Genomic DNA, 12,332 nt, shown 5'->3' on the forward strand with positions numbered 1-12,332 from the left:
CATAATTCCATACGTTGATAAAGTCACTCGACATGATATTTCCACACTCCTAACAGAATAATCATAATTTCATTTATAAAGCATCCAAACTTTTTCTGATTTTTCAGTATACAGCCCTAGTCTCCTGAACGCGTATATAAAGTGCCGGTGACGCTCTTTTCCCTGATGATTTCACACAAATAATTCTAACACTCTTGAAGATTTTTAATAACCCGTTCAAATAATCCAGGACACGTAAACATCAAATCGTTTATGTTTTTTAGACTTGCCCTTTTTAACTTTGTCTTCATCAGATCGCTCAAATCTTTTATAGACCTACAAGACATGACAGATTGGTATATCTAGATATCACCTCTTATTGTACAGGCAGGAGTATATCGGGGCTTGCTATGGCCACGGAGATGAATATTAAAAAATCAGTCATCAAGGGTCTATCCTGGCTCGACTCAAAAATGAAGTACAAAATAAGATAGCAAAGCTTGTGAGTGAATTTGTTCATTATTCTTGTGTTTATTATTCTTTTAGATATAATCATTTTCGAAACACATGTGTGCCAGTTTGTGTGCTACCACGAAAATAACGAAGGAATTTGTACTGGACGAACTGAGTGCCTTATTGACAAGAACGGTGGGTTTCCTTAACGTAACCAACCTCCAATTCTCCATTTCTCCTATTATATCACCTTCCTTTATCAACCATTGATAAATCAGAAACAGAGATAATATCCGATTTGGTAAGTGAAAAAAAACAATGACTTAAATGCAAAGCTATAAAATTATTTTCAAGCAAGGCCGCGACTTATCTCATAAATAATTTTTATTTTAAAAAATGGGTATTTTTATCAAAGCAATAACCAGAATTTACAAATTGAACAAATTAGTTTTAATTGTTTATGCTGGATTTATTCAAGTTTAATAATATTTTTCGATTTAGTTCAGCGTTACTATAATTGTATTTTTGCGTAAATAAAATCTTAAATGGAAAATAATTCACATTATGAAGGAAAGCTTCAAGAATTGAAAATTGCAAAACAAACTTATTCCGTTATCAGTATTTAATTCAAAGTTTATAGAAAATTAAAGAAAACGGTGGCATAAACCCAGACTTGGTGTATGTGTTAATAACAATTATTTATATAGTACTGAATCAGAAAAATATGTCGCCCAATTTTGGAACAGGAAAATGATTAATCGTTTTAAAGTAAAAACAATAATGATTTTTAGAATTTTGAATACTTTCAACAGTACTACTAAAAACCTAAAAATTGATTTTATTTCTTTTTGACAAAATATTACACTAAGTTAATATGTTTATTAACCTTTATTTTTAATTAGTTAAGCTATTTGTGGTATTTTTTAAGCCAGACCTGTGGAAATCACCAACCAGTTTAATGGGCTGGATAATATTATTTGTGCAAATTTTTAGCAAAATATGGTTTGATATATCATTCGGAAAAATATTTATTCACTAATTTTTTATTTTTACATTTTACAGAACGTGATTGCAAAAATCAAGAAAGAAATGGAAAAACTCCATAAATATTTGATTTTTAATAATTGTGTCGAAATACAATTGTCAGTATTTTTAGGATATTTAGCGATCATTTTAATTCCAACATGTTTGTTATTTTAGTCAATGTATTACACAAATTGAATGAGTACGGTCACTACAAGATTTTCAATACAAATTCTATTAGATTTGTTAACTTAGGAATCTTTATTGAGGAAAAAAGGCACGGTTCAAAGGCACTTGCGGTTGCATGCATGATGGACTGTGCATTGCCGCGTACGACAGCTATTCCGATTTGTTGGAACGGCCGTGACACTTTCCGAAGGTCCTCACGTCCCATTTGGACTTTTCCTCTGATTTCTTTGATAAAAGAGTCGTCAGAGGGCCAGTTACCCCAAATGTCTCCACAGCGATAGGGATAAAACGATACCGTTGTCCAAGATTTGCATATTTGGCAATTTTCTCTGTTCTGCAGCAAATACTGCAGAATCCGGAGAAACAGCCGAAGAGACAATGTTTGTCCGGAAATGATGTCAACACACGTTAAACCTCAAACGAGTGATTTCCCGCAGCAGTAAGAAAATGTTGTCATCCCATTTAATCTTTTCTCATTTCCCACCGGCTCTAGCACCAATGGGAAGTCCGCTGACTCAAGAGCTCATAAGATAACATTGTTAACAACGGAGTGTCAAGGAGTTCGCCCAGATCCTATCGAATCTTTTCTCACGCCCACGATCTAGGCACATTGGATTTAACACCGAGAAGAAGCCCCTTGACTGGTAAAATAACATTGTTAACAGCGGAGTACTAAGGAGCAAGCCCAGCACTCGTTTGCAAGGGAGTGGGTAAACACCTTTGACGTTAACCATTTTTCCACATCTGCAACGATGTTGTTCCCATATGTCAAGTCTCAGTGCAGTACCGATGCGCACACAGTCATCCTCTAATAATGTTCCGAGGCCACTAATTGGTATAGCATTCAGCCATGACACGCTGTGTGGCACAGCTGCAGAGCGTAAACAGGCGAGGCGATGCTGATCGAGTCTCATTGCAAGGTTGTCTGAGGTGGATTTACAGTGTAGATTGTCCTAGCTCCGTTGAAGTGATGTTTTGAGTGGGAATTTTAATCCTAAATCCGTTACAGTATACATCCATTTTCAAAAGCCATGTCCAAAGAGAGGAATTTATGTAGAATCTCCAAGGATAACTCTCGGCAGAATGAGTGAAAGATCAAGAAGGCAGATCTTAGTTGTTAATATTAACATTTTTATTAATTTTTTGTTAATTTGATAATATATCATAATCTTAGATGATTCCAGCTATTCCTTGAGATTGACGATTTCGGTCAATTATTTTTTCAAGCGCATATTCAATTTCATGTCCACAATCTGATCCATCTACCTCCAAAGACAAAAGTGTTTTGTTCTTATCAAGACTGTCTCTCAACAGCTTTCCCCCATCCTATCATTTTATATTCCACATATGCCACTCACCAAAGTTAATTTGTTATTGGCTAACATCACATGTTTTATTATGCAGTTATTTTCTAAGGCATTGCTTAGAGATTGAGCCACAGAAAATGATAAGTAATTAGAAGATATATCCAACACTTCCAATGAAGTATTCTTTGCTAGAGCTTCAAAAATGGCAATTCCGCCATTATCCTCAATTTGATTAAGACGAAGAATAAGCTTTTTTAATGAAATGTCGTTATCGGACAAAACCTTGGCTATGGCTTTGGCCCCCTCAGTTCCAATCTTATTGAATGTCAAGTCGATTTTTTCCAAAACATTTGATCCTTTAATTAATTTTGCAATTGCTCGACAGCCCTTTGGGCCGATGTTGTTATATGACAAATCAAGTATTTTCAAGTTCGGATGAGCATTTATATTTGTCAGTATAAGCTTGCACTTGTCGTCATTAAGACTACTACGGTGAATATGTAATAATTCCAAATTTCTGTAAACTGCCAAACATTTTGTAAATTGGATAGCATCAAGATTAGTCATTCCAAAAAAGCGCCATTCAAAATTTGTTCCGCAATTTTTAACAGAAAATGACACGTGCAATTCTTTAAGATTTTTGAGTCCCTAATAATTTGAATTAATAGTTTACATGCAGTATTGGAGCAAAATCGATGTGATCTGAGATGTGGTCTTCTTCGTCTTCGCTTTCAATAAAATTATTTGGATTTTCGTTTTTAATAGGCGGTAGCAGCTGTTTCAAATCAAGCTAATAAAGAAATATGCACATGTATACTCTTTGAATATATTCTCCAGTGACGGATATCATGTTTATAATATCTTTAAGATCACTCATAAGGGGCACATAATTTTCGATCATTGCTTCAAGAGTTCTTTCAAGAAACATTCGTCTCCAAGAATTTCCATATGATAATACATTACAGACACGCCATCTTAAAATCTAACAAATTTAACATACCTGTCAAAACAACATCTTTTCCAATATTGTTCATCAGAAACAACTTTGATTGTCAAAGAAACTGGAAAATTGGTTGGAATTTGTTTTATTAGAATAGCACGATATTTTTCTGGAAGATGTTGATAAATTTCAGAAATCTCTGATTTTCTCAAATATTTACAAATTAACCCGAGAAATTCTTAATCATATAATCTGTAACTATTTGAGTAAGACGAGGAATTATGCTCAAATTCCAGTCGAGATCCTCAGCTATAAATCTTCGGACAGTGTCCCAGTTATAAAAATTCTTCGTAGAATTCGAACTGATCTTTGATTTAGCAGACCTAAAAAATATTTACAAATAAAAAACATCTTTTCCTTATTGGTTGTCAGGGAAATAAATTTAGAATCAAAAATTTTCAAATATTAAGAAATACAAATTTGTTTATTAAACTTAACAGACATTTGTACTATTTGTTATCAATCCGAAATCCAGATCCTGCAATCTGAATTAAAATTTTAACACTTAAACTTACGAAATAGTTTATTAATCGTTCAAATCTGGATAAAAATCTAATTGAATAAAATAATTTCTTACATTCGAAATTTTAACTAAAAATACAGTACACCAAAAGTTAAGTGTTAAAACTTGTGTACCGAAATTTGGAAGCATACAAATAACTAACAAAAACATTAGCGCAAATGCAAAAAACATTAACTTATTAGCCTTTTTTTAAATTGCATAGGAGTTGAATTTTATCGCTGATACATCCTTTGAAGTGTGGCACTCAACTATTGACAAAATAATATAAACCTAGCTTTAATTTATTGATGTAAAGTACACTAAGTTATGTACTTTCAAACCAACACTTTGCACCAGTAAACCTAAATCGGAAGAGTATAAAATTATTTTGTTACCATACCTCTTATTTATTAAAACCACAATTATAGTATAAATTTCTAACCGTACTAGATAAATTATCAACAAAATAGAGAAATGAAAAAAGTAAAAATTATTTAAGGGAAGAATCGTTTTTTCCATTACCTTCTTCATCTTTCTCTTCATTATTTTCCAAATCACCGGGTTGCTGCAGCTGTGATGTCGCCGAAGTCTACAAATAAAGAATATCACTACAGTTCCGAAAAGTCTCGATGAAGTCAGTCTACTAGGACGGGACATAGATTGAAGAGTCGGAGAATATGCAGGACTGGTTGGAGAATAAGAAGGAGACGATGGTGAATATGAAGGACTCGTAGGACTATAACCAGGACTTGTGGGATAATGTGATGCTCGATATGCAGGACTTGTTGGAGAGTATGAAGGAGATGTGGGAGACGCAGATATTCCAGTGGGTGAATGAGGGGAATATGCAGGACTGGTTGGTGAATAATAATGAGATGTTGGAGAATATATTGCATTTATGGGAGAATAAGAAGGTGAGTTCGGATGATACGAATAAGAAGGAGATGTGGGAGAGTAATTCGTAGGTTTATTATACATATCCTTAGATTCTGTATAACATGGGGAAGTTGGAGAGTATTGCTGGTTTCCGCCTGACTGATAAGAAGGACTTGTTGGAGAGTAAAGCGGGGAATTTGGATTGTATTGCTTCGAATCATAAGGAGAATAAGACGGACTCTTTTGACCAGGAGAAGGACAGAAAGGAGAATACCCCAAAGGAGACCCATATGGGTCAAATGATTCGTACGAAGAATCCAACCGAGGAGTGGAAGGCAATTTACGATCATATGAATATGGACTAGCCATATTAGAAACATTTCCATCAATAGAATGAGCTGGAGAAACACCAGACATGACACTCATTGGAGACATAGGTGTGTGCCCACCTGGAGAAGTCCCATAAAAACTCTGCATTGAGGGAGAAAACCCAGACACGGCACTGGGAGTGAGCGCAGTATTTCTTCCATACGACGAAAGCGAACTATCCCCAGTGGGGGTCATGAAGTTCCAAGGAGTACCATCACCCTCTGCTGCCCCCATAGTGTTGAGTACTACAAGTCATAATCACAAATATAACCAGAATAGTCAATATTGGCTACACCCTTGCACTTATCCACATCCAGAATTAAATCAAACGACCCAGTCCCAACTTTAGCCAACTGTCCGAGAATTATATTCTCAGAAACTCCCTTCATATTATCTGTCTCCCCGTACATTGCCGCATCAAACAATATTTCAACCTAAAGTCAATATACAACAAATACAGTTTCCTCAAATGAACACCTCGTGAGAGCTCCAGTCTCCTGTCTGTTTATTCCGTGGCGAGTAATAGCCATGAGATATCCCCGCGATGTCATCACTTCACACAACAGTCCCAAATGTCGACTATTCACATAACTCCCGTCGAAGGAGATTACGTGGATCATCTCCGTTTCGATAGCTTTACGGGCGGCCTCAATCCCAAGAACCTACAAGACTATATGCCTCTACAAACCCTGAATATTTCGACAATATCGTTGGTATATGTTCTCTTGCTATCCACGTCAGGATCACTTAATACTGGAATCAAGTTCGATCCGTCAGTTTCCAGCATCCACTCTTGAATGAATCGGTACTCCCCCTCCTCAGTTATCACCGATCTTTTCTTGCTGTTGACCTTCGGCCAGTGCATGTAGACCTGCAATAAAGCACATAACTCACTTTGGTAATTCCTTCGATTCCCTGCAAAGTCATATTGGACAGTAAATCACTCTCAATACACCGAAGAAACACTCCGTCGTCCATTTTGTGAATCAACTCCTCATCCTATGACATTAAATAGTCCCTCAACCTCCTCCAACTTAACATCCCCCGTGTTCTTCACACGCACGTGCATTACTAATTTCTCAGCGTTATCGTCGTTGAAAAACACAGCCAATTCATTTCCATAATCTATAAATGAAAATAAACAGTACTGACCATTATATATTCTCTCATTTATGTATTCCAACGTTAACTTCTTGTCCACCATTCGTTTACGGTCGAGTTCTATTCGCAGCAACCAAGGGGACAGGGAATCCATCTCCACATCCGGCATTTCCCAATAAACACTGATCCAATCCTGATCTTCCTCAATCACAGTCTCTGCCGGATTGGGATCGTAGTATATGGCCGTGTTGGCTGTTACATTACGGAGAATTGTATGTTCCAGTCTGCAGTGGACGTCCTTTGCTCTTTCATCGTCGGCAGCAGCGTGGGGGTGTAAAAATATCAACAAAGATGGAGTTTTGGGTTTTTTGGCCACATTTATGATTTCTCGAAGTCTTGGAACTCCAAGAGTCACGTTTTTTGCGGAGATTCCAGCATAGTGGAATGTGTTGAGAGTCATCTGGGTGGCTGGTTCTCCCAATGACTGTGCTGCCAGTGGACCAACCATCTCACTGGGGTGAACCTGGGCCAATTGAAATTGCTTTTGGATCTCCTCAACGACCCAATTGAAAGCCAGTTTAGACAGCCTGGATTCTTCGCTAATCAACCGACGGGAACACAACATTGACCGACACAGACACTTCATCAACAGAGTGGCATTATTATTGGCCACTCGACTGATTTCGTCCTCCCCAGCCACCACAATGAGATTCTCGGTCAGTTTACGGACACCTCGAATCACTTCAATCGGATTTAAATCGGTTGGCCGCCGGAGATCAACATGAAACTTTTTCTGAGCGTTTTGAATGAGTCTTTGAATATTACAGGGCAGGTAAATCTTAGGATATAAAGTGGGAAATACCGGTTTGTCCCCAGTAGGGAATATCCGTCTTATTGAAGACCTATCCTCACATAACTGCCTCCATTCTGACTCAATATCCTCCAATCCGGAAATATCTCCGAGTACATCACGAACAACATTATCCTCCAGCGATTTCCTTAATTCTCTACAAATATTTACAAATGCTACGTTTCATTGGATACATCAAATCTGCACTGTTTGTGAAATGCTTTATCAGACATTCGCAAAGTAGGGATTTGCTGACTCTCCACCATTTCCCCTGCCAGACCGTCCTCTCCATATCTTAGTAGAACGACGTGATTTGTCGCATCCCGAAGAGTCATGTCATAACGAACCATCACGTCCTCCAATGCCTTAATCAGTCTTCTTTGAATATAACCTATCAGCTATTTAGACTGACAAACCCGTCGCTGCTGTTTTGACTGCTGTACTGATTATTCCCTCACGTCCTCCCATCGAATGGAAAAAAAACTCGGTTGGGGTGAGTCCGGCCAAATAAGAATTCTCCACAAATCCTTTCGATTCTGGCCCATAATCGTCCTTGATGAAATGTGGGAGTGTTCTATTCTTAAAGGCATACGGAATTCTCATTCCCTCTACGTTCTGCTGACCAACACAGGCTATAATCTACCCAAATAGAATTGGTGGTCAACCTGTGATATGTTGATCTTTGACCCCTTCGACCCGGCAACCACCATTGCTTTGAAATTGTTGAACTCTGATAAAGATCTCTGCGCACATGTCCCTGTGTCATCTCTAGCCTTGTTAAGAACCGCGTTCACCTGATAATAAATGATTAATATAATAACCATATTCTCAAAAGTCTGTCTTAGAGTATTGCCTGGCATTGGCTTCAATTCCCCGTTGTGTGTCTTCTCGATAATCCCAATCACTTCTTGCTTAGAATATTACACCAAACCAAACCTTTGCTTTCCTGATGGTCTGTTGTATATCCTCATATGTCTGTGTGTCTGCAATAGTGTCGGCAATTCCAATAGACAGTCCCTCGATCAACAACCAGTTGTTGACCAATAGTTGAATATTCGTAAAAAAATCAGCAGTCACCGCATGACCGTGTTCCATGAAAATCACATGAGGGAGAGAGCCAGGGAGTGCTCCCAAGGACTTGACACACAATATTCCGGAAATCAACTCCCCATCATCAACCACGACTTTTGTATCTCCGGGGGATATCCACTTAAACTCAGTATCGTCCTCTGCATCCAGGTGTGTGCTGTGATTTCGGATGCAGTTTATTCGAGGGGGAATTGCAAATGATATCAACTGCTTTCCCGTCCATAGGGGCACAGGCTTGAGGATGGCAGGGACGGGGACACATCCATCCCACTCAGGCAAGTACAGAAGAAGATTCATAACATCGTCATACTGAATAAAAGTATCACGACGTGACATTTTTCGGACAGAAGTCAATGAATCCTGAAATATGCCCATGACTGGTCTGTTGGCTTGTGGGGTTATTATCATCCGCGGAATTGAGGAAAGTTGGGAAGCCTCTGCCCTCGTTTCATATGTTTGTGGCACATGTAAATTCATTTCATCACCGTCGAAATCCGCATTGTAAGGTTTGGTGACACTAATCACCTTAAATAAAACAAAAACCTTAAATTGAGTCTGAATGTCGACCAGGGCAGTACTTTAACTCGATGACACATCATTGACATTTTATGAAGAGTTGGTTGTCGGTTAAAAATGATATAATCGTCATCAACCAAATGCCTCTCCACCTTATCTCCATACTGCAAATGGAGATTGGAAGTCGCGGGGTGGATTTGGAGATCAATTCTCTCCCCGTTCTCCCTCTGGACGTATTTGGCTCCTGGATACTGACTGGCCCCCCTTTTGACTAGTTCAGTCAGCCTAACAATGTCACATTATATGCCAACCAAACAATATTAAACGGAGTCACATATTCGGGAAATGTTAAAATTTGAGCGATAGAACGAGGAACTCCCACTTGGTCTAGTTGTAGGTTGGGGTCAGGAGTAATGACAGTCCTGGCAGAAAAATCGACTCGTTTTCCCATCAAATTTCCCCTAACACGACCAGTCTTCCCTTTCAGTCTTTGACGAATTGATTTGAGTGGCCTTCCAGATTTTTGAACAGCCTAAAATAACACAATCATTTGGCCAACTATAGGAAGGCCACATATTTCATTATCAAATAGAGTAGCTACGTGATATTGCAGCATTTTAGTATCCTCGTTTATTATATGAGTGGCAGCCCCAGTCTGCTCATCTCTCCTTAGTTGGTTATTACTCTTGACTATATCAGCCAATTTGTGAGTAAGGTCGTCCTGTTGACTCAACTAGAACAGACTGACTTGACTTCGAGCTGACCCGTGCATGACTACTGCAGGACGGACAGTCAAAGGTGGCACCAAAAGGACTGACAATATAAGCCAATCTGGCCGAGAGTCGTTCACATTAAAGCCAAGCATAGCTGCATCTTGGTCGGTTATTCGCTTAAATATCTCCATCACTCTCTCAGCGGATAATTCAATTTTCTTTTCTTGTAATTCTGCCACTTCGTGCTTCCATTCAGCAGATAACTCCAAAAGATTACGTCTGTAAATCGGCTGGTGTCTTCCACAGCCAGATCGACTCTAAAAATGTAATCAACCAGTTTTTTGAGTTATATATTTATAAATACATTCTCGTCTTGTTCGTCTCTGTCAATTTCCTCTCCTCCAGAACAGACTTGTCTACTTTTACAGAGGTCGTACATAAGTTGCATCCGCTTACGGGAATTCCCACGTGTTTTGGCGAGAATTTCTTGTACAACTGGACTGTCCTAGAAGGAATAAGTTTAATCAACTCAAACAGAATCGACGATGATTTTGGAACAGAAAAAACAAACACAACGCAATACTTTTATCACTTTGTTTAGAAAACCCACATGGAAAACAGGCCGGACGAGATTTATATGGCCAAAATGACCAGGGCATTCGTGCATTGTGCCTGCACATGTTTGGCACTTTGACATCCTGTCGATTACACCCTGTCTTGGATCCATCAGTCCCCCCAACTTTGGTCGACCACAATCCATAGTCTCGGGGTATTGGATTCCATCAGGAGTTACGCTCATTCTTTTCTAGAAGTGGTAATTTAATGTTTTTTAGTTATTACAGCTTCATTTGGACTGATAACTCCAAATTGAACTTTCTTAATCATCTTTAAAGGCATTCCAAAGATGAGTTCGGGAGACGACATAATAAGACACACGTGAACGATTTTTGTTTTATGAAATTATTTTATTTATAACAAAAATATAATTTTAATTTTATTGATATTAAAATATCAATTTGTCAAATCAAAAAAAAACAGGAATAAATTTTGATTGGTAAATAAAAAAATCATAATTTTTTGACTCGTTAAAGATAACTTTGATGAAACTTTTTAATACTTTTTTCGCTAGAAATGTCACTAATAAAAAAACATTTTTTTATTTTACGAATAGATTTTATATGCCTACAACTTATTTTAATTTAATTTTACAAATAAATGTACTCTAAATAAAAATAATTTTTAATTCATTTTTTGTTATTAAATTTCACGTGGCTATATTTTTGTTATAAATGAAGTCGTTTTTTGAACTAAATCACGTAAAGCAAGCCAGAACTGGAAAAATTGAAGTTCCCTTTAATAAAATTGAAATTTCTACCCCTTCTTGTACTCTCTTCATGAAATCTGGCATTTTTATTTATTATCTATTTCTAGGAGTGGTACCATTTATAACTGCTGATTTTTTGAGGAAAATGAAGCTTCCTCCAATTTACAACATGACATTAGATTACTTGTAAAAATTTTATTTAAAATTTTTAGATTGTTATCTATAAAAACTTTAAAGAAATGTGGCTGGAATATAAAAAAATTTTGTTCAATTCCAGTTAAAAATTAATCTTTATTATTAGAACGAAAAAATTATTTTGCTTTCTCTTAATGATCCAACTCTTGATTTCAAATTTCCTCAAAACTCAAAAAATAATGTAAAATTCCCCACCAAAGAAGGATTCAAAAACGTTTTTAATTTCATTAAAAAAATAAAATTTTATAGATTGATTTGAATACATTTAAAGAAGCAGTCCATGTCCTGTCCCCTGAATTGTCCATGTCCCTCAGTGACGGGTTCACACTGTCTTCTTCCCTCACTCAACCTCAATACGCCAAATCTGTTAGTAAAAACATTGATTTTATAAAATCAATTCTTTCTGAGGTAATCTTTGTTGTTTATTCTGAGAATGCCCTTCCGGTTTCGTTGGTTTCCAGTATTGGAGGTGGGGTTAATTTGGATGAATGTAAAAGGTCTGTTAAGCTCAATAGTGACCTCGATGTGTTTGGCTTTATTTATGATTCTTTGAATATTTTAAGAAACGAGATTAATTTTGAAGATTTGAATCCAATTTTGTCTACTTGTGTATATATTTCTGTTTGGCTTATTAAATTAGTCAGATTTGCCATTTGATAAGCCACGTTTTTTGTTGGAGCCTTTAAATGCCCTACAAGTCGTTTCTGCGATTAAATTTGGTTTTGACATTTTCAGTACTTGGTTGGTTCAATTATTTTACTTTTAAGTCACGCTTATGTTATGAGCGATCAAGGGAGGGCAATGACCTTTTCGTTTATTTCTTCTCATCCGGTTACAGTTCCCGAA

At 37.1% G+C, this 12,332-nt stretch overlaps 1 protein-coding gene and 1 pseudogene across 1 annotated transcript; both read right to left on the reverse strand.

The window, feature by feature from the left end:
* Positions 1–2,814: 2,814 nt before the first annotated feature.
* On the reverse strand, positions 2,815–3,593 carry LOC115229172 (dynein regulatory complex subunit 5-like). The gene is made up of 2 exons (XM_029799574.1): positions 3,003–3,593; positions 2,815–2,970 (listed from the first exon to the last, which is right to left on the reverse strand). The coding sequence occupies exons 1-2, from the start codon at positions 3,516–3,518 to the stop codon at positions 2,815–2,817; spliced, it is 672 nt and encodes a 223-aa protein (XP_029655434.1). The 5' UTR covers positions 3,519–3,593.
* A 521-nt stretch (positions 3,594–4,114) lies between these two features.
* LOC115229174 lies at positions 4,115–10,900 on the reverse strand (annotated as a pseudogene).
* Between the last annotated feature and the right edge of the window lie 1,432 nt (positions 10,901–12,332).

Source organism: Octopus sinensis, unplaced genomic scaffold (genome assembly GCF_006345805.1).
Source record: "Octopus sinensis unplaced genomic scaffold, ASM634580v1 Contig12060, whole genome shotgun sequence".
Taxonomy (NCBI): Eukaryota; Metazoa; Mollusca; class Cephalopoda; order Octopoda; family Octopodidae; genus Octopus; species Octopus sinensis.